The sequence below is a fragment of the Pseudopodoces humilis genome, chromosome 7 (genome assembly GCF_049639895.1).
Source record: "Pseudopodoces humilis isolate 2021_Gansu_Grassland_sample_001 chromosome 7, ASM4963989v1, whole genome shotgun sequence".
In the NCBI taxonomy this organism is placed as follows: Eukaryota; Metazoa; Chordata; class Aves; order Passeriformes; family Paridae; genus Pseudopodoces; species Pseudopodoces humilis.
In genome coordinates this window covers 47182996-47201296 of record NC_142206.1, presented here as the reverse complement: position 1 = coordinate 47201296, position 18301 = coordinate 47182996, and the positions used below count along the sequence as shown (strand labels likewise).

The following is an 18301-nucleotide window of genomic DNA, read 5'->3' as shown; positions in this document are numbered from 1 at the left end:
TAGTTTAAAACACATGTTCACATTCTACTGCAGAGGTACAGGAAGAGACTACAAAAGCTCAGAAATTACCACAAGTACTACAGACTTGGGGGATGGAAGAAGGCAAGTTTCCACCTTTCCTGTGTCTCCACATACCCTTGGCTCTTCTTATCTGAGGAACTGGAACTATCCAGAAGCCCTGGAAGGAAATATTTTTAACTGGTGAACACCAAACCTAGATTTGAAGTTAATGCTCTTACCCTCAAGAGCAACAGAGCACAGAATAAGAAGTGGTACTCTGTCACAGTTCTACTGCTTATGAAGAAAATATAGAAGCCCGAAAATACAACTTACAGATCATGGCAGTATTGACATTTTGTGAAGGTAAGGGGAAATTAATCTTTTAACTGAGATAAAAACAAGAACCAGACTAGTAACTCTGAAAATTATACAGAGAAATTCAATTACTGTCTGAAGAAAATCATAGTTAAGAACGTATCAGGGAACTGACAGCAGAATAGGCAAAATTTATGGGCAATGGCTTGAGGCACACACTGCTTTACAAACACTGAATCCCTGGGTGAGGACCACACCTGCCCCACAGCACCAGTACAGTCTGAGATACATTTTCTACAGAAGTCCAGAACTCCAATCCTAGCTGACAACTTTCACCTTGCATGTCAGCTTTCTAGGTCTGATTTCACACTTCAGCCACACTCATGCTGAATAGACTAAAATACGAAGTCAGCTGTTTTGCTAATACTTCAGCCTTTTCCACAGTGATGACACAAATTTGGGATTATCTGTCAGCACACACTAGAATTTAGTGACTGATAACACTAACATTTTGTAATCTTAGCTGAATTTGTATGAGTAGGTTAGAAAAACAAAACTGATAGAAAGGTTTATGATCATCACACTCTGTTGTCTTTATCCTTTTTTTAAAAAATAGTACTATTTTGACTTCCTAAGGTCCTTTTTTCTTTATTAGTGTATTCCATGCAGGCATACGTGATCCCTTGCTATCCTAAGCCCTGGAGGTAAAAGTCCTAAGGCGAATACGATTATGTACAAAGTAACTCACTTTATAAAAGTTCACTAGTATCAGCAACAGTAGTAATACAATAGTATTCAGCATCATATGGATTTACATAGCATTGCTACAAAACCAGAGCATTTATATGAAGTTCTGGTGGTCAATATAAGGGAAACACACATTTTTCTAGACTGTTAAGAAAAAAATCCACAGCACTGAGCTATCTAGTTATCTCTAGATTTTGTTTAAGAAAATACATTCTCACTCAGTATTGTATTTTCAAGTTTTTTACATTTCTAGTATATAATTCTATCAAATGCTTAATACAATCTTCACATTTAAGCTACTTATTTAAACAGAATAATCTGCAGATCAGATAGAAAATTTTTGTTGAGAATGAACTGCAAAGTAAATAATCTTTCCATTGATAGCCCACAGGCCTATTTTTTGCAACTTTTTCAAAAGGTTTTATTTAAGCATACACACAAGGAGCATATATTACATTGCTGTTTTACGTAAAAAGCAAACAACCCTCCACTGCCAAAGCTGGTGTTTCACATGTGGACAGGAGAGAAAAGGATTAAATAAACTCAAGAGGCCATTTCTTTTCATAAGTTAATTTCTGAGAAATTAATGAACTCAAAACAGTGTTATCCTTACCTAAAAAGTAAGGTAAATTCCTAGCATCAGCAGCTACAATAAGTCTCACTGTCAGCTAGAACAGAACATGGCACAAAATCATTGAATACATCACATGAACTCAGATTTCAAGAGAAAAGTTCTTCCTGATCATGGCTCATGGCACTCTGAACAAACAGCAGTGCATGGATAAAGGCTTTAGACTTTGAAAAGTATTAAAATCAGAACCCAGAAAAGGTTTTACAATTGGCATCATTTTGCAAGAGCTAAGAGTTATGAATTCTGTAAGTTTGTACAGAAGTTACTCTGAATTTTATTACTAATAATTACTGCATTTTAAACTACCCAAAAATATCATCCAATCTTCTCAGAGTAATTGCCCAAGTAATTTTTTATCCTGAAGATGAGAATATGAAATGCTCTTTCAGAACAAATCAGTAAGATGGAACAGATAAAGCGTTAAGATGCAGCCAGATTAACACTGGGGAAACTTTAGGCAGTTGAGCTTTAAGTGGGCTGTAAATAATGTACTTCAACTAACCTCAATTTAAAAACAAAAGAGGAAAATATTTGAGACTGTTCCCCAAATCAAAATTACTAAAAAAACCCCCAAGCAACCAAAACCAAAACCAACCACACAGAAACCAAAACAAACAAAACCAAAGTTCTTTTTCCAATCTTATTTTAGAACAAAACAATGACTTTTACATGTTTCATAGTCTCTGACAGGAAATCTGTGGAAAAAAAACATACCCTGACAAATTGAACCTTTCCTGAGAGGCATTCATAGTCATAAACTCATTTATAATGTGTTATGTGGAAGATGCCAAGTTGTAACAGTTTAAGAGTCAACTACATGGAATGTACCAACACACTGGTTGAAGAATAGAACAGAAGAACAGAACAACAGTTATTTACATGTTCATGGCAGCTAACTGTTCCTTATGAATTAGGTTTCCCTGTATAAATTAGAAAACTACAAAAAGTGAGAACGGGGAGAAACCTCCATTGTCTGTAAAAGTTCAAGTGAAAACACCTTTGCAACACTTTTCTTAGACAATAGCATATTGCTCATATAAAAGGTCTCTTATCCTATAGAAGTCCTGGCAGAGGCAGCCTTCCAATCCAATACGTCCTGTTTCAGTCTGAAACAAAAGACATGTTTCGATTTATTATCTTTACACTAATGAGAAGCTTCTTTTATTACTAAAATAATATTTTACTTATTACTAAAATAATATGTATTATTTTATAATATTATTTGCCAAAGAGATTAAACTACAGAACACCTACCCTGCGGACAGCCACCAAGTTGTTGCACACAAGCACTCCTCCAACAAATTCAGCTTGTATACCTTCCCGCAAGAGAACCTGCTTGAAGTCAGACAGTCTTGGCTCATTCATAAACACAGACTGATGTCCAAGAACCTTCAAAACAACACACACAATTTTACTACTTTTATTTTACACCTTCCATTTTTCCAAAGATCTCATTACTGTGTAGGCAGCAATGCAGCCAAGACTATAGACTCTAAATTGGATCTATTTCTGTTCACCTGCAGCAATACATCTTGAGGACAGAAAAGCCTTAGAAGTTACCCATCACAAAAAGCAAAAGGTTTTTCTTTGCTCATATATTGAAGACAAATAGAAAGCTACAATGAAGATCCAGGGACTGAGATTACTGCTGATCAGTACAGTGTGCTATGATGGTTGTCAGGAATCTAAACAAACTTTAGAGTTGTCTCCACAGTTCTCTAGCTCCCAGAATAGACTGCGTTTAGGACTGTGAAACAGAATCTTAAAAAGCAACTCTAGGATTAAAAGGTACTGGAATCATTCAACAGAAGGATAAAATATTATCTTCTAAAACGCTAAGTATTTTAAGAGTTAGGGTAAATTTATAGAGAAGCTAAATTTCATGAACTCTCAAATCTAATCTACTATAGAAGCAGATGTATGAATGTCAAAGATCTGTATCTCAAGTATCTGAAGTATTTATTAGCATCAACAAAACATAATAAAATCCAGAAGTAACTAACACCAACTGATTTCTCTATCTGCAAGTATAATTATAGATATGACACACACTAATTCAAATTTTATTTTCATAAATATATGGTACTGTGTGCTAGGTACTTTCAATGGATGCAAAAGTTCATCCTCACTGAAAAGCATAAAATCTGAACAAAGAACAGCACCAGGTTTAAGAAAGAGAAACCCAAACATGAAAACCCAGTTTCAGTTAGGCTTTCATTTGAGTAAGACCACAGGATCAACCTCTAAGCACTAGGAAAAGACAAATGAGTACAGAGGTCTTCATAAAAGAAATCCAGACCAGCATAATTTCTGTACCTCATGAGGTGGCAGAGGTTCCAAAGTAGGAATGATCTCACTCTCCTCACACATCTCCTTGTCATCATCACCAAAGAGGCTCTTCATGGCCTTCTGTTGTGCAATCACACTCGAGTCTGAAGAAGGCACATCCACTTGCATCTCTATGTCTTCATCTTCCCTCAACTCTCCCTCTTCCAAAATAACTCCAGTATCCACTTTTGAAACCCTCATGTCCAGAACACCATCTATCCAAGCCAACTCAGCATCCTTGGCTTTACAGAACTGAAGAGAGCTGACAAGAGAATCTTTCAATCGGACCTGGGTTGCACAAAAATAAAAGTACTATTAGTTTCATGGAAAATACAGAGGTCTTACTTCAAGGTTTAAAGATCAGCAAGTTTCTCTTCACCATCTTTCCAAAGGTTTTGATTCATGCACACATGTGGAGAGAAAGGATGGAACTGGTATCACCAAGTCAAGATAATTTAAAATTTAATATGTGTAACACTCATATCAGAATTTAAAAAGCAGCTGAGATCAACACCTTTCTCATCTTGGCTAAAATAAAAAAAGAATATATAGAATTGGAAACCTGACTTAAATTTACAGCAAGAGTAATCATTTCCTTTAAAAAAACAGAAATTTTTTTTGCAGCCGAGTTGTTCCTCAGCTGGTCTTAGCAAATTCAGAAGTTTCTATAGATACATTTAGGTTACTGATGAATAGTAAATTTCAACCCTCAAAAAAAATTATAATTACTCTTTTTTTGTAAGAAAGGATGTTATAAATATGAGACTTTTAAGTCCCCTTACCCTAATTCCTCTGGTGGACTCTGGAACTTTAATCCTTAAAAAAGCTCTACTCTTAGAGATTGTTATCCACATTAGAAGGTCCATGATTCCCATAGTGCAATCAAGTCTGCAACCATGTGTGAGATACAACCACCAGCTACCCACCCATGTGCAGCACAGCCCATTCAAATGACACTGTGACACTGACACTTCACTCACATCGCCACTGCACTTCTCCTGGGCCATTTCTTACACACTAGCTTAAAAAACAACAAAAAACCTCCCAACAACCAACAAACTACATGCAGAAAACATGCTGTTCTAAAATCATAACCAGATGACTTTTTAATAACTGGAATTTTCTACTTTCTAGAGAGTAACAGGCTTTTCTTTGGAAAGAGACAGAAGTATCTTTCAACAATTCTACCAATGTTTTTGTATTAACTTTAAAAGAACAAAGGAATAAAGGACTACTGCAAAAAGTGTTTGTGAGAGCCTTCCCTCTAAACAACTTCAAAAATTTAATTGGGACCATATACAGTTTTCACATAATTCACACAAGCTATTCCAGTTTTCTTATTTAGACTTAATATATTGCATTTAATTTTCATGGATAACACACAGCAGTACATTATCATAACCTTACTTTCCAAGAATCATCACATTAAGTTTTTGTGGGGTATGGGTATATTATTTGTTTTTATCATTAACTTGTTCCTAATTTTACATGTTCACTCTTAGGTACTATTTAAGTATGAAACATTTTTTTTATTCTAGCTCTTTAAGGCTCTTTGAGATTCCAAAGAGAACCCTGAATTGCAGCCAGTATACAATGGTATTCTAAATATAGGCATTATAAATTTGTAAACACTTCAGTAAAGCAAACCAATGGCCCCGTGGATATGAATGCTGCCTTTTGCACTTCAGGTAAAAACACACTGGTCTCATAGTCAAGCTTACAAACACTTATGAATAATAAGCCTCTGGAGAATGCTTATCTAGAAGACAGAAAAACACTACAAAAGCCTTGATGACACAAAACTAGTTGTACTCACAGGTAGTATCACCTCTCCTCTCCCGAAGAAAAGAGAGCAGATTACATTCTGCTCATACAGCTCTATTACAGTCCACAATAGTTACACAACTAAAAAATTCCAGTATCTTACCTGGTAAATATGAGTTTCACTTGTAGCATCTACAGTTTCATGAAGTTTGGGCATGTAAACTTTAATATCTTTTCCACCAAAAGCTCTGCAACATTCTGCAAGGTCCTGACTGGCCTCAGGTGGTCCATGGACAATGACCAGTTGTCTTGGTTTCATTTGGTTAATAATTTTTTTAATTGAGTCCCCGTCTGAACGTCCTTCATAGTCAATGTACGTAACTCTGGCTCTAGTTTGAATTAAAAACCCAAGAATAATATGTTTTAATTTAAAAGATTAAACCTTTGAGTGCTTCAAAATACTTCATTAAGACATTTTTTAATTACTTTACATCAACAGAAGTCATGTTTTGTGCTGTCAGCACAAAGTATACTATGGATCTGTAAAATACAGTTGTCAAATATTAGCTGTGTGTATCTAACACTATTCATTCAAAAAATCCACTTACAAAGTTATAAAAAAAATAACTTATCCATGAAATAAACATATTTGAATATGTTATCCTTTTAACAAAACATATTTAAGTATCTAAGCTAACATTGTATATTTTCATCTATCTCTTCCAGTTGTCTCCATCAGACAGGAAACAAACCAAATCTCTTAAGAATGGGCAACCATAAGACTGTTCTGTGCTCCCAGAAAAACTACATACAAATACAAATTAGCTTGGGGAAAAAAAGAAACAAAAATCAAGTCCTTTCCCACTTTCTTAAATCCAAGCTAGCCTTTTACCTAATTTGCACTGTACCCATGCCACTGTTCTAGCAGAACTGAGAAGAACAAAGTCACTCACTTAATTTCCATGGATTCTGTTGCAGAAATACACTTGGTAGGAACGTCAGATAAATCCTGGTCCATAGGCTCCTCTCCATTTGTCAAACCAGATTCCAATTTGCTTTTTTCTTCTTCTGTTGCTTGAAGTTCTGGAACTAGAAAATCCTCAGGTCTAAAGAATGGAAGGCATTTTGCTTTTAGAGTAAAACCAAAGCACTACGTAATATAAAAACAAACAGTGCTGATTATTACTACTAAATTTTTTTTAACTGTTATTGCCAGCAATTTTGTTACACCTGCCAAGTATTTCCATACTTGAACAGAGATGATTTGGAAAATATAACCTTCCTATCTTAAAAAAGAACTTTGCTACGAAATACTAGCAAATTGAGGACTTCTAGCAAGTATTCCTTATGCAAAGCTGACAAATATCACTAGATTTTGTTAGGATGATCAGTGTTTTCTCACCTCACAGATTTAACATTAAGTGAAATTTAACACGGAAAAAAGTCAGGTTAGAAGAATTTAAAAATCTTCTATCTCAAATGAATTTAAAAAAAAGCCAGGAGTGAAAATACATCCTAAGAGGTGTGAACACAGGTCAAGGATAAGCACTCTGCAGCTTCAATCTTTATCATAAGCTTTCTGTAAGACTTAGCAGTTTGAAGAGCATATAGCAATGCTGCAAAAGAAACAAAATGGTGAATTTAATTCCTTCTAGTTTTTGATTATTTCATAGCTACTATGTTAGTATACATTACCACCACGTACTTGATAATTTCACCATATTCATCCCATTTAATTCTTTCTTCAGGAGCTGGAAACATTGGATACGATTTTTTTGCCTGTTTGAAGAAGCTTCCTTTCCGGCTACCTTCACCTTTCATCATCAAATCATGTTTGGTCTTATGTAAAGTTGGCTGATCAATATCCTCCTCAGCATCACTCTCATCACTGGAATCAATATCTGCCCTGAAATGACATTCCAAAAAAACCTAGCACTTCTTTTTTTATTTCAGGTTTCATATTATATAAACACACTGACTAGAAAATAACAGTTGACATAACACTAACCAAGGCCAAGGACAGTTTATGTATCTAAGAAAGTCAAATGGCAGATGAAACTGGGTCTACTGGAATAACAGATTAAAGACAACCATTCCTGACTCCTGACTCCTCAGCGCCCTCAAGACAAGGCTACTGAATTTTCATTTAGGCCTGAAAAGTGTTGAAGGAGCAGAATAATCACATAGTGTGGATGCTATCTTTGGAGCAGGCTGCAGGGAGCCTGCAGAAACTGCAGGCCCCATAGCTTTCTCAAGTCCAGCCTGAGAAAGTAGCCTGGGAAGTTTTAAGGAGAAATCAAAACAAATCTTAGAGACAGAAAACAGCCGTGCCAGGTGTTGTTTTCCTGCTCTTGTTTTCTTTGCAAGAGAAAGTCAGAGGGTGTTGTTCACCACTGACCAATGATGGTGATGTAGCAGTTTACTAACCAATAAGAGTTTCCTTTCTGTACTTTCCACGAACCAGTCTATAAAACAAGGCTGAAGCAATAAACTAAGGAATTCTCCTGTTCTGACTCCCTTGAGAGTCTGTGTCGTTCTTTTCGCCGTTCCTAATAGAACGACAACATAGAAATCTCAACTCTGATCATGAGCAAACATACTTACTCTTTAGACTGCTCTAATTTCTTAGCTGCCTCTTTCTTTAGTTTCTCCTTTTCTAGGTATTCTTCAAGTTCTTTTCCTTCCAACTTGACACGTTTTCTCAACTGCAGATAGAATTAAAATTCATGTCATTGTGAGTAGCTGACACAACTTTAATATTTCTCCTCTATGCTGCTGACAAGAATATTTGTCCTTAGGTACAAAAGGTAAATATAAATTGTATGTCACATAAAAGACAAGACTATGGCAAAAATGTGGTACCTTGGCATGGCAGCATCATGATAGTGTCAATTTGTACAGTCTACTTAATATAAAAGCATTTTTAAAAATATTAAAACCAATTAAGCTTTCCAAAAATTTCTGAAAATGTGTTGAGGAAATATCTCTCCAACAAATGAAGACAAATACTCTCAGATGAGCAGTGTTTTTTTAGTTTTTCTATTATTAACATCAAACCAGAAGAACCTACCAAAGTCATACTAGCTGGCAAAATCATGGTAGATTTCGTTTCTTGTTTTCTGAGTACAGGTCACTTTGAATAAACTGAATTCTAGTAAAAATCTAATACTGTAATTCAATTATTTCAGTCCAATGTAAAACCAATATAAAGGTGCATCATCAGTACTGAAATTATCACTGCAGTAACAGGAGGCTTTTATAAATTAACAATGTGCACTAGAAAGAAGTAGACACAGGTGTATAGATTATTGAAAACAATTTGAAAGCATGAATAGCAATTAATTATCTCCTAATTCCCAGCATTTGCTTATCTTTCTAATCCTGTTGAGATATATTATACTAATTTGACTTGATGCTCCCCTCATCCAAACCTGGAGAATTTTCCAGCAAGACTAACCCATCATATGTGGAAATCTGTACGTCAACTGCAAGCAGACTTTTTTCTATTATAATAGAAACACAAAGGAAAGAGTTGTTTAAAAATAAATATTTAAAAGCAAAATCATGCTCCGCTCTATTAAATTTGCCACACCATGAAGAATTATTTTGTAGTTCTCAGTAGGAGACCTATTTTTATGTAAATTTATCCACAATTTGATAAACATGCAACATACTGATTTCAGGTTTCTCTTCATCACTAGAAGCATTTCCAGAAGATTAAAAAGGAAACTATGTTCAGTTTTGCCCACATAACTCCAGATGGCACACAATAAAAACCTGGAGCTATAGAGAAAACTCTTACCTCAATATCTATGACTTTTTCAGCAGGATTATCAATCAGGAATCGTGCTAATGTTCCAGGTGTAGTGCGATAAGTTAAAATTATGGAGTTTTTGGAATCCTGGCACCATTGAATGAAAAGATCTCTAGAAAACCCACACTCCAAGTCAGGCTGACTGGCAAGAACAACTTTTGGACTAGGCACTCGAGCCAGATCAGACAGACTGTGACATAAGGAGAGATGGCGGAACTGAAAAGGGTTGTTTCTCTTGTCTTCAAAGCACCTCATCAACTTGTCACTCATCCATTCAACCTAAAATACGTATTAAAGAAAGTTATCTATACAAATAGAAGTTCTTCAACAGTACAAGCTTGATATGAAGTACAGGATGCAATATGATTACTTCAGTATTTCTCAGGAGGTGTAGAAATAATGTTGAGCATAAGCAACACTGAAGCAAGTACTTTAAGTTTCCTTTTTGAATGACTATAAACCATGCTAAAGCTCTTATCATAAAAACAGAAATCAGTATCAACAAACATGCCACTGTCACAACTGGATGCTGTGTTACTTGATCAAAAGAGCTGAGACACAAACATGCACTACAGAATAAGGACCCAGTATTGCCATTTTTTACCATTAAAAAGAAAAGCTTTTCCATAAATGTTCCTTTACTCTTCATAATTGGATTTTAAAATCAAAACAAACCTGTGATTTAGAGAACTCCACTACATTGTAGCTGACATTATTCAAAAGTGCAAGAGAGTAGACTCCTAATCCTGCATCTTTTGTTCTCCAGATCTGATCAAGAAGCTGAGCAAGTTCCAGAACTCTGCCTGCTGTATCCACGGCTATTAATACATTTCCATCACCTCGTAACGTCTCCAAAACATTAGCTAAGAAGAATTAAAAACAAAACAAAAACCTACTTACACTTTGAACCAAAGTTAGAAGGTTTGTGGTGAGGCTTGGATTTTATATTTTTTTTGTTGTATTACACTAGCAATCATATTCAGAAGTATACTGAACACAGAAACAAATGAAACTTTTAAAAGAGATCAAAATCCACATTTCCACCAAAATTAAAGGGAGCTGGAGTGTTCTTAGTAGCTCTGAAGATCTCTCTGCCTTGGTATTTCTTTCTTTTCTTTTCATTAAAAAGAAACAGAAAATGGAGTTTAAAAGAAGAAAGTGCTGAGGAAGGTAATTTAAAAATCCCTGAAGAGATTTAAGGATACTGGGTAAAATACACTGTTTTCAAATATGGTTCATTGTTGTTAGGAAAACATTTAACTCACAGGATGAGTATCATCAGAAAAGAGTAATTCAAAACTTGCTACATTTTAATAAGGATTCTTAAGTTTAAATGCTGATGAATTTCTCATAGAGAAAGAATTTATAGTGGCTAATAAATCACATTACTGATATTTTTGAAGCCCAAACAATACATACTCAGCAGCTGTTCATCCCTTTGCTTCCTCCTGGGCTGTACATAAGTCGCATTAAATGAATCTGTAATAAGTAATGAAGGCCTGCTCAACATTTCCAAGGAACATCCATTCAGATGGCTGTGGAAAAAAAGGCAAAATATCACTTTTTTGCATTTCTATTTTATGAGAAAAAAACAAGACAGTTAGATTCCAGATATTTGCATGTACAGAAACCAAACTAATCAACAGCTGAATGCTTCCTGCTTCAAATTTACAAATAAATAAAAATGAATGGAATGAAGAAACACAGAGCTAATGCTTGCTTCAAACTGATTAATCTAGATGCAAATGAAATTAGTGGTCTTATTAGAACTGGAAATGCACTTTTGGAAATGCTCCCACACCTCTTTATCACCCACTAAATGATACACACCTAACCCAGCTAAGGACAATACGTTATTATATTGAACTTACATCTCCCTCTTGTGGTTGAAATCAACGGCATAAACAATTTCTTCCTCCCCGTCCTTGACAATCTTCCAAATTGTGCCTCCTATCATGTGACCAGCTGGCAATGGTGTGATTGACAAACCATGTCCTTTGCCTACACAGGTTTTCAGTATTTTAGGTAGATTACACATATTAAAATCCACATATTAAAATTACTCTGACCGAGATAGTAATGTTAAACAACTGAATGCCTAAATTACTACTGAGAAAATAATCATATGAAGTATGAAAAAGCAGTAATGTGTCCTTCCTGTCTAACCAGTAACATCAAAATATTTTGCAATTCACTTTGATATTTCCTCCATAAAAAAGAAACTAAAACAAAGATCACTTCTTCCCTTCACCTCCCACTGATACTCAGAGGTACTGCAGAGCTGCTGTAACTATAGACACAAATAACAGTATATTATATAAAAAACATATCACAAGAAACCAAGCACAACGATGAAAAGTCAGTATCCTCTCTGGGGCAACATTAAATGTTTACTAGGTAATTCACTTTTGAGGTACTTAGGAAAACTTATATAAATTACACTATCTGGAAGCTTTCTAGAATGACAAACCCACAAGTCAAACCATAGCAGAAAAGGTGTTCATGTGCTGCAGTCAAGGATGACAGAATTTTTCAGCACCTGATGCACTTTTCACATGCACTGTTGCATTCTGTCATTGATACCAGCCTGTATCTTGGTCAGATTAAAATGAGACACCCACAACCATTACTCATTGGCTCTGCTGCATGAAGTGCACGGTAATAATTAATAATTAAACATATAGTATATTCTTAAATGCCTCCATTTAGTCTTTTCAAATCACCTCCATTAAATATAAAAGCAGTTGGTTGTTTTAAAAAAGTTGTACACTAAAATTACTCTTTAGATGTAAAAATTGCCAGGGCAGACATATCCTTGCTACAACTATCTCAAAAAGGGGCCAACAGTCTTTCAAGGACAACAGCCTCTTTCTATTTTTCAAATAGGAAGGCAAGTATTTTGGCAGCACTATTCATGAACCTGTAAAATACTGCACTTCAGAGACAAACTGCTGGTGGTCAGCTTGTACGTGTCTCTGTTCAAGAGGAGAGTTTTTATTTTATTCTGATCTTTACATTCAACACGAGTGGAAAGCTGCTGATTGTCACAGGTCCCAGCAATACGTTACACTGAGGATGACCTGAGGCACTGAAGACCTCCCCAGTAAATCACGCACATGCTGTAACTTTGTCTCTGCAATCTGCTCTAGAAAGCATTCCCTTGTGTTTCTTGTTATGAAAAGTTCTGAGGTATCTGCCACTAGAAGTAAATACTTTTTATAGACATCAGTAAATTTCAAGAAAAGTTATAAAAACACAAAAGAGAAACAAACATCTAAATATTCTCTGGCGTGACGTCCTCTGCATTACCTGAAATTTCTATCCATTTCTAGATACAACTGCTGAGGCAATTGACACAGACTGACAGGAGGCTAATGACTTCAGCACTACAAAACACACAGCATTTCAGAATTCAGACCCTTTAAAAAAGTTACTTTAACTCTTAATTACTCTGTTGCCTGTCACTAAAATTAAGTCACTGAAGCTGTGGTGACAACTATACCTTTTAAGTTCACAATCTGAGAAAACTTCAGCTGTTGTATCTTATCAAAGGCCGCGTCTACATCATCCAATGTAAAGAGCGTGAAATCCTCAGTATTATGGCGGGACTAAAACAAACAAAGAGGTACAGAGCATTCAAACACTCCACCACATCAAAGATGCTGTGTATGAAAGTATCAACTTAAACATACCTGGTAGAGATCATACATAAACATCTGTCCCATTTTATATACAGGAATAGTGGCATAAATGGCACAATTCAATCCCATTTTTCCAACTGCATATGGAAGTGCACCAAGGTGTAGAGGGTCAGGGTGAGAAAGAAGAACAGCATCAACCTGGTGTACATGCCTGTATGAAGAGGGCCAACAAAAGCCATTGAAAGGAGTTCTGTATGGTTTTGTATATCTCCTGCTAGAGCTATTTTGAGATACATACACATACACAGTCTGAATGCCAAACAATGAAATTTAAACCCTTCAAGGTTTGGGACAGATTTAAAAATCATAGTTAAAACTTACAGGTGTTTCCTAATGTTTAAGTACTTAAATACACAAGTGATTTCAGAAGGCATAACTTTAAAGATCAGAAGACCTATGTTTCACATCAAACTCCTGATGAAAAAGACCTTAGTATATATGTGGACACCAGAAAGCAAATTAACTGAGGGACCAAAAATATTATTGGTACAGAGGCGCTATATATTGCTTATAAACCCAAAAACAGACTACAACTTTTCTTCTGATGAAAGTGGCCAAGTAACAGAACCAAAGACACAACAATTCTTAACTGATAAAGATCAAATCAAAATATATTTCTTTAAACAGAGAATAGATCAACCATATCATTTAAGAAAAGTAGCACATCAGTTTTGGGAACTTCATTACTCTTAAAAACTTTCTTTTTCCTGGGAAAGTGTTGCATAAAATTAGACTAAAACCTTTCTACATATCATAATTGAAAAACTCGAGGGCATAAAACACATGTAACAAATGAAAATACAAGTTGGACTGACAGCTTTTTGTTCCCTTGCATAGTAAGTGGGACACACGCATTCTTCTCGATGGCTGTTACAAAAAAGGTAATTTTATCTAATCGTTTCTAAGACACTTGAAAAAAATTATAAATTATCCTTAGTACCTAACAATCCTCACTTGAAAGATTTGGAACACTGCAAGTGTGTCAGTGCTATACAACTTGTCACAAAAAGCTAAGTTTCTTTCCCAAATTTCATGTTTCAGTCCTAATTTGGCAATTAGCACAGCTCCTTGCTGTATACCTGCAGAAGTTCAGTGTTAAAGTCTGGATAGATTTTGGAGGGTTTTTTTCCCTTAGCAGGGCTGGTGTCCTGACAGAATGTGTTTTCCTGACAGTCTGTTCAACTTGAAACAAGAGCCAAGAGTTGAACTGCTCTGTATTCAGCCTACACTAATTCTAAATTAGTTGAAAGCCAAGGTCAGTCTCCCCTGAACTGTCACATTTATGACAATAAAAATCAAGCAAATCATCTAAGCCAAAACAAACATGGAGCAGTTTGAGAATTACAGTTAAGAGACACAATTCACTGGACTGACAAGAAAAAATCCCAAGTTTTTACAGAAAATGTTTCAGCCGTGTGATTCCCTTCAGGTAAAACATACACAAAACAAAACAAAAAAGAGAACAATTTTGCATTTAGCAACACTGTACATTATACTACTGCACGGAATTTTGAAAACTTTCAAGACCAAGACCTATTTTAAAAAAAGGTGTATGAACTGAACTACTTACTTCCTCAGAGAATCAATAATATCCATAGAAAAGTTTTCATCCCAGCCACAGTCCAAAAGGAAACGAAACTCATCTACTTGCAATAGATAGCAAAGGGCAGATTCCTCCTGCACTCCCGAGAGCGTAGTCAACTTGATAATCGATGTCATTTTCCTCTCCAAGTGTTTACTCTCCAAAAGAACTAATCTAAATGGGGGACAAAATGTTTCATTGACTGACACAAAGAAAAATTCTAGTTACTCAGACCTAGCTTCACATATTCCTGAAAATATGCAGGCTAAGGGTGTTAATACTGCTCAGCACAGCTGCTCGATACCAATTAAGTTTCAGGTATTAACATTCTACTGTTGCAGCTCTTATTAGAAAGAGGTGAGGTTGATTTTCTACAATATACATTAAGAATAATTAAAAAAAAGGATCCCTAGGAGCAGTGCAGTTAACAGGAGCTCCACGGAGCCGGATGGGGGCACCCAGAGATGGCAAACCCAGGGCCCGCCCGACCAGGGGCACAGCGCGGGGTGGGCCGGGGGCTTCGGGGCTCCAGCGCCCCACCGGGCCCCGGCGCCCGAGTCTGGCCAGACGGGACGAGTCTCGCCGGGCGGGGACGGCGTCACGCGGGCGAGCCCTGCGCCCACTTCAGTCCGAGACGAGGAGAGCAAGGGGAAAAGGAGGATGATGTGAAAGAGCCGATACCTGCCGCCCTCAACCACCCCCAACCCGCGCCGCGCTTGCCGCCATCTTGCGGGAGGCGGGGAGGAGGGGCAGCAGGCGGAAGGGTAGCGGGCGGAACCACCGCGAGCCCGCCGGGGGGAGGGCGCTCCCCCCCCGCCCCTGCGCGGCCCGTGGTGTCTTCCGGCCCGCCCGTCCCCATGCCCTTGGTGCGGCCGCTGCGGGTCCCGGCGGCGGCGCGAGCAGCGGTAATGGTGGTGTCGCGTGTGGGGCGGCAGTGACAGTGGCAGCGGCGTTGGGGGTGGAACTGCTGTCGGACCTCCCTGGGAGCGCCTTGCCCTGTCCCCTGCCCCTTCGGCCGGGACACGGCGGCTGGCGGAAGCGCCCTTCAGCCGTGGGGTTTATGGCGCTATTGTCCGTGGAGGGGCGGTCGGGGTCCCGGGCAGGCCGGAGGCGGCTGAGCCGGGAGGTGGCGGGGCCGTGTCGCGGGTTAACTCCCGGGCCCGGGGCGGGCGGTGTGTGGCAGCTCCCGCAGGGCCTGGGTGCGTGGCCGCCCCACAGCGGCTGAGGCGGGAACGGTGGCGGTGTTCGCATTCGGTACCGGCCGGGCCTCCGAGCCCGCGGCTGTGTGTGACAGACTCCGCTGGAATCGCTTGTAATTCCCTAATCTGGAAGGTTTTGGTTGGGTTGGAAAGGTTTGCTGGGCCTTTTTAGTCTGGAGAAGAGAAAACTGCGAGGGAATCTTATTAATGCATGTAAATATCTCAAAGGCGGGTGCCAGACTCTTTTCAGTGGTGCCCAGCGACAGGACACGGAACAGTGGCCATAAACTAAAACACGAAAAATTCCGTCTCAAGACGAGGGAGAACTTCTGTAAATTGAGGGTGGCAGAGCACTCGAACAACTACCCAGAGAGGTCGTGGAGTCTCCCTCTCTAGAGACATTCAAACACCTGGACGTGGCCCTTTGTCATCTGCTTCAGGTGATCCTGCCTTGGCAGAGAGGTTGGACTGGATATCTCCAGAGGTCCATTCCAACCGTAACGATTCTGTCATTCTGTGATTTTAGAAATGATCTTCCTTGTTTTAGAAATTCCCTTTCTTATCTGTCAGCTCACCCTAAGTACACAACTTGTCTCTGAGACTTGACACAAGTAAAGTGTCCATCTACAGGAGTTGTGGTTATTTAAGTGTTTCTAATGTTTTGCAGAGCAGCTAACTTCTGTAGAGTTGCTTTAATGAGAAAATTAAAGAGATGTTCTACTTCTCTCCTGTTTTAGGATGAAATCCTTTTTCCCAATGTCAACAGTTAGGATTATTTCTAAGAAACCCAGGTATGGGTTTGAGAACAGTGTGTGTCTCCTAGAAAGTGTTTGACAGCTGTCATGTGTATTATGTCATTGTAGAATCCTAGTGAGAGTAAAGGTGCCAAGCATGCAATAGTTTCCAAGTACAGGTTTATTAGTACCTCTTACCTGTTACACTTTTCTTTCTAGCAGTCATGGTGAATTTTGCCCAAGCTGTGCGTGAACACTGGGTTCACATCCTTGTTCCCTTAGGATTTGTGATTGGATGCTATTTGGACAGATGGAATGATGAAAGATTGTCTGCCTTCAGAAACAAGAGCTTATTATATAAAAGGTATGCTTTATGATGCCTCTTACTTACATTTATATTTTTCAAAGGGCTTCTCAGTGCTTTTTTACAGTTGTAAGCATAACTAAAAAATAACCATTTCACACCTGTCTTTCCACTAAAGTGGAAAATGGATTATTATATTTAAAAGAAGTAGAATTTTTAATTTTTGATCCAATTAAAAGTCTTTTAACTCCTTAGAAGTCAGTTGCTCTGTGCTTCCATTTAAATGAATGGAAATTCAGAGGAGTCAATCCATTGAATCTTTTGAAAGAAGTAGGAAGTTTATCAATATGGAAAGATTTTTAACTGACAACAATTGCAAGGAAAGTTAAATTTTTACGTAACTCTCAATTAAGCTATTGTTGAATATTAACTAACAAAAATAAACACTTATATTTATTAATAATTTTTCTAAAAATAAAGATACTAATTTTAGTCTCTCCCCTCTTATTTTTTTTTCTACACAGGGAGTTGAAGCCTGGTGAAGAAGTAACATGGAGATAGAAGCTGATAATGAAAAGGAAGACATTTTTGTTTGAGCCATCATCTTATCTCACATATTGAAAGAACAGGAATATGGTTTTTACCCTGAGAGGATACTACAGTAAAGGATATCTGCAATTCATCAGTGCTAGTTTAATTTGTGATGTTACTTTTTGAAGTTGATTTATTTACGTGACTAATATGCATTCAGGAATTTCATTAGTCCATAAGCATTGAGAAAATGTTGTTCCCTACTCTGGAAAAGAGAGGAAGAATTATAGAATAAACTATGCAAAAATCATTTGTGTTGTTATTGTTGTGTATGGTGGGGAATCCGTGTATTTATTGCTAGTTAATGAACTAGCCTTTAAAGGATTATTCCAAAAACTCAGAATGTGGTTGACCGGTTTTTTTACTGAACCTGATTAAGTTTCTTTTTGAATTTCCTCTGTAGGCTTGTTTAGAATAGTGGTTAAGCAGATCCTGCAGCTTTGTGAGCGGTCCATGAGGGTGTAAAGGGTGGGCAGCTGGTGAGCACAAGGCAGGAGCGGGCGGTGCCGGGCACTGCTCCTCTCGGTGCGGGAGCGGCTCGGGGCCGGCGCGGGGCTCCGCCGGAGGAGCGAGCAGGCGGTGCGTGTCGCT

At 37.8% G+C, this 18301-nt stretch overlaps 2 protein-coding genes across 3 annotated transcripts; one reads left to right on the top strand and one right to left on the bottom strand.

The window, feature by feature from the left end:
* Window positions 1-2319: 2319 nt before the first annotated feature.
* On the bottom strand, window positions 2320-15666 carry CPSF2 (cleavage and polyadenylation specific factor 2). The gene is made up of 15 exons (XM_005520183.3): window positions 15564-15666; window positions 14871-15056; window positions 13292-13451; window positions 13102-13207; window positions 11471-11600; window positions 11019-11134; window positions 10275-10462; window positions 9588-9878; window positions 8390-8490; window positions 7491-7691; window positions 6739-6891; window positions 5949-6174; window positions 4010-4309; window positions 2948-3082; window positions 2320-2799 (listed from the first exon to the last, which is right to left on the bottom strand). The coding sequence occupies exons 2-15, from the start codon at window positions 15017-15019 to the stop codon at window positions 2707-2709; spliced, it is 2349 nt and encodes a 782-aa protein (XP_005520240.1). The 5' UTR covers window positions 15020-15056; window positions 15564-15666; the 3' UTR covers window positions 2320-2706.
* Window positions 15667-15690: 24 nt separating this feature from the next.
* Window positions 15691-17960, top strand: NDUFB1 (NADH:ubiquinone oxidoreductase subunit B1). 2 transcript variants are annotated; one of them, XM_005520184.3, is made up of 3 exons: window positions 15691-15787; window positions 17035-17179; window positions 17644-17960. In XM_005520184.3, the coding sequence occupies exons 2-3, from the start codon at window positions 17040-17042 to the stop codon at window positions 17678-17680; spliced, it is 177 nt and encodes a 58-aa protein (XP_005520241.1). In that variant the 5' UTR covers window positions 15691-15787; window positions 17035-17039; the 3' UTR covers window positions 17681-17960. The 2 variants fall into 2 exon arrangements, with proteins under 2 accessions (XP_005520241.1, XP_087913721.1); XM_088057595.1 differs by having other exon boundaries at window positions 15708-15787; window positions 17038-17179.
* Window positions 17961-18301: the final 341 nt, after the last annotated feature.

Bases quoted from the DNA above. Each gene is read 5' to 3' on its own strand.
- CPSF2 (XM_005520183.3), bottom strand. From the start codon at position 15,019: ATGACATCGATTATCAAGTTGACTACGCTCTCGGGAGTGCAGGAGGAA. The intron at 9,879-10,274 runs GTTTGTTTTGAT...TACGTATTTTAG, and splicing joins TGGAGTTCTCTAAATCACAG to GTTGAATGGATGAGTGACAA. The intron at 6,892-7,490 runs GTACGTGGTGGT...TCCATTCTTTAG, and splicing joins GAATATGGTGAAATTATCAA to ACCTGAGGATTTTCTAGTTC.
- NDUFB1 (XM_005520184.3), top strand. From the start codon at position 17,040: ATGGTGAATTTTGCCCAAGCTGTGCGTGAACACTGGGTTCACATCCTT. The intron at 17,180-17,643 runs GTATGCTTTATG...TTTTCTACACAG, and splicing joins AAGAGCTTATTATATAAAAG to GGAGTTGAAGCCTGGTGAAG.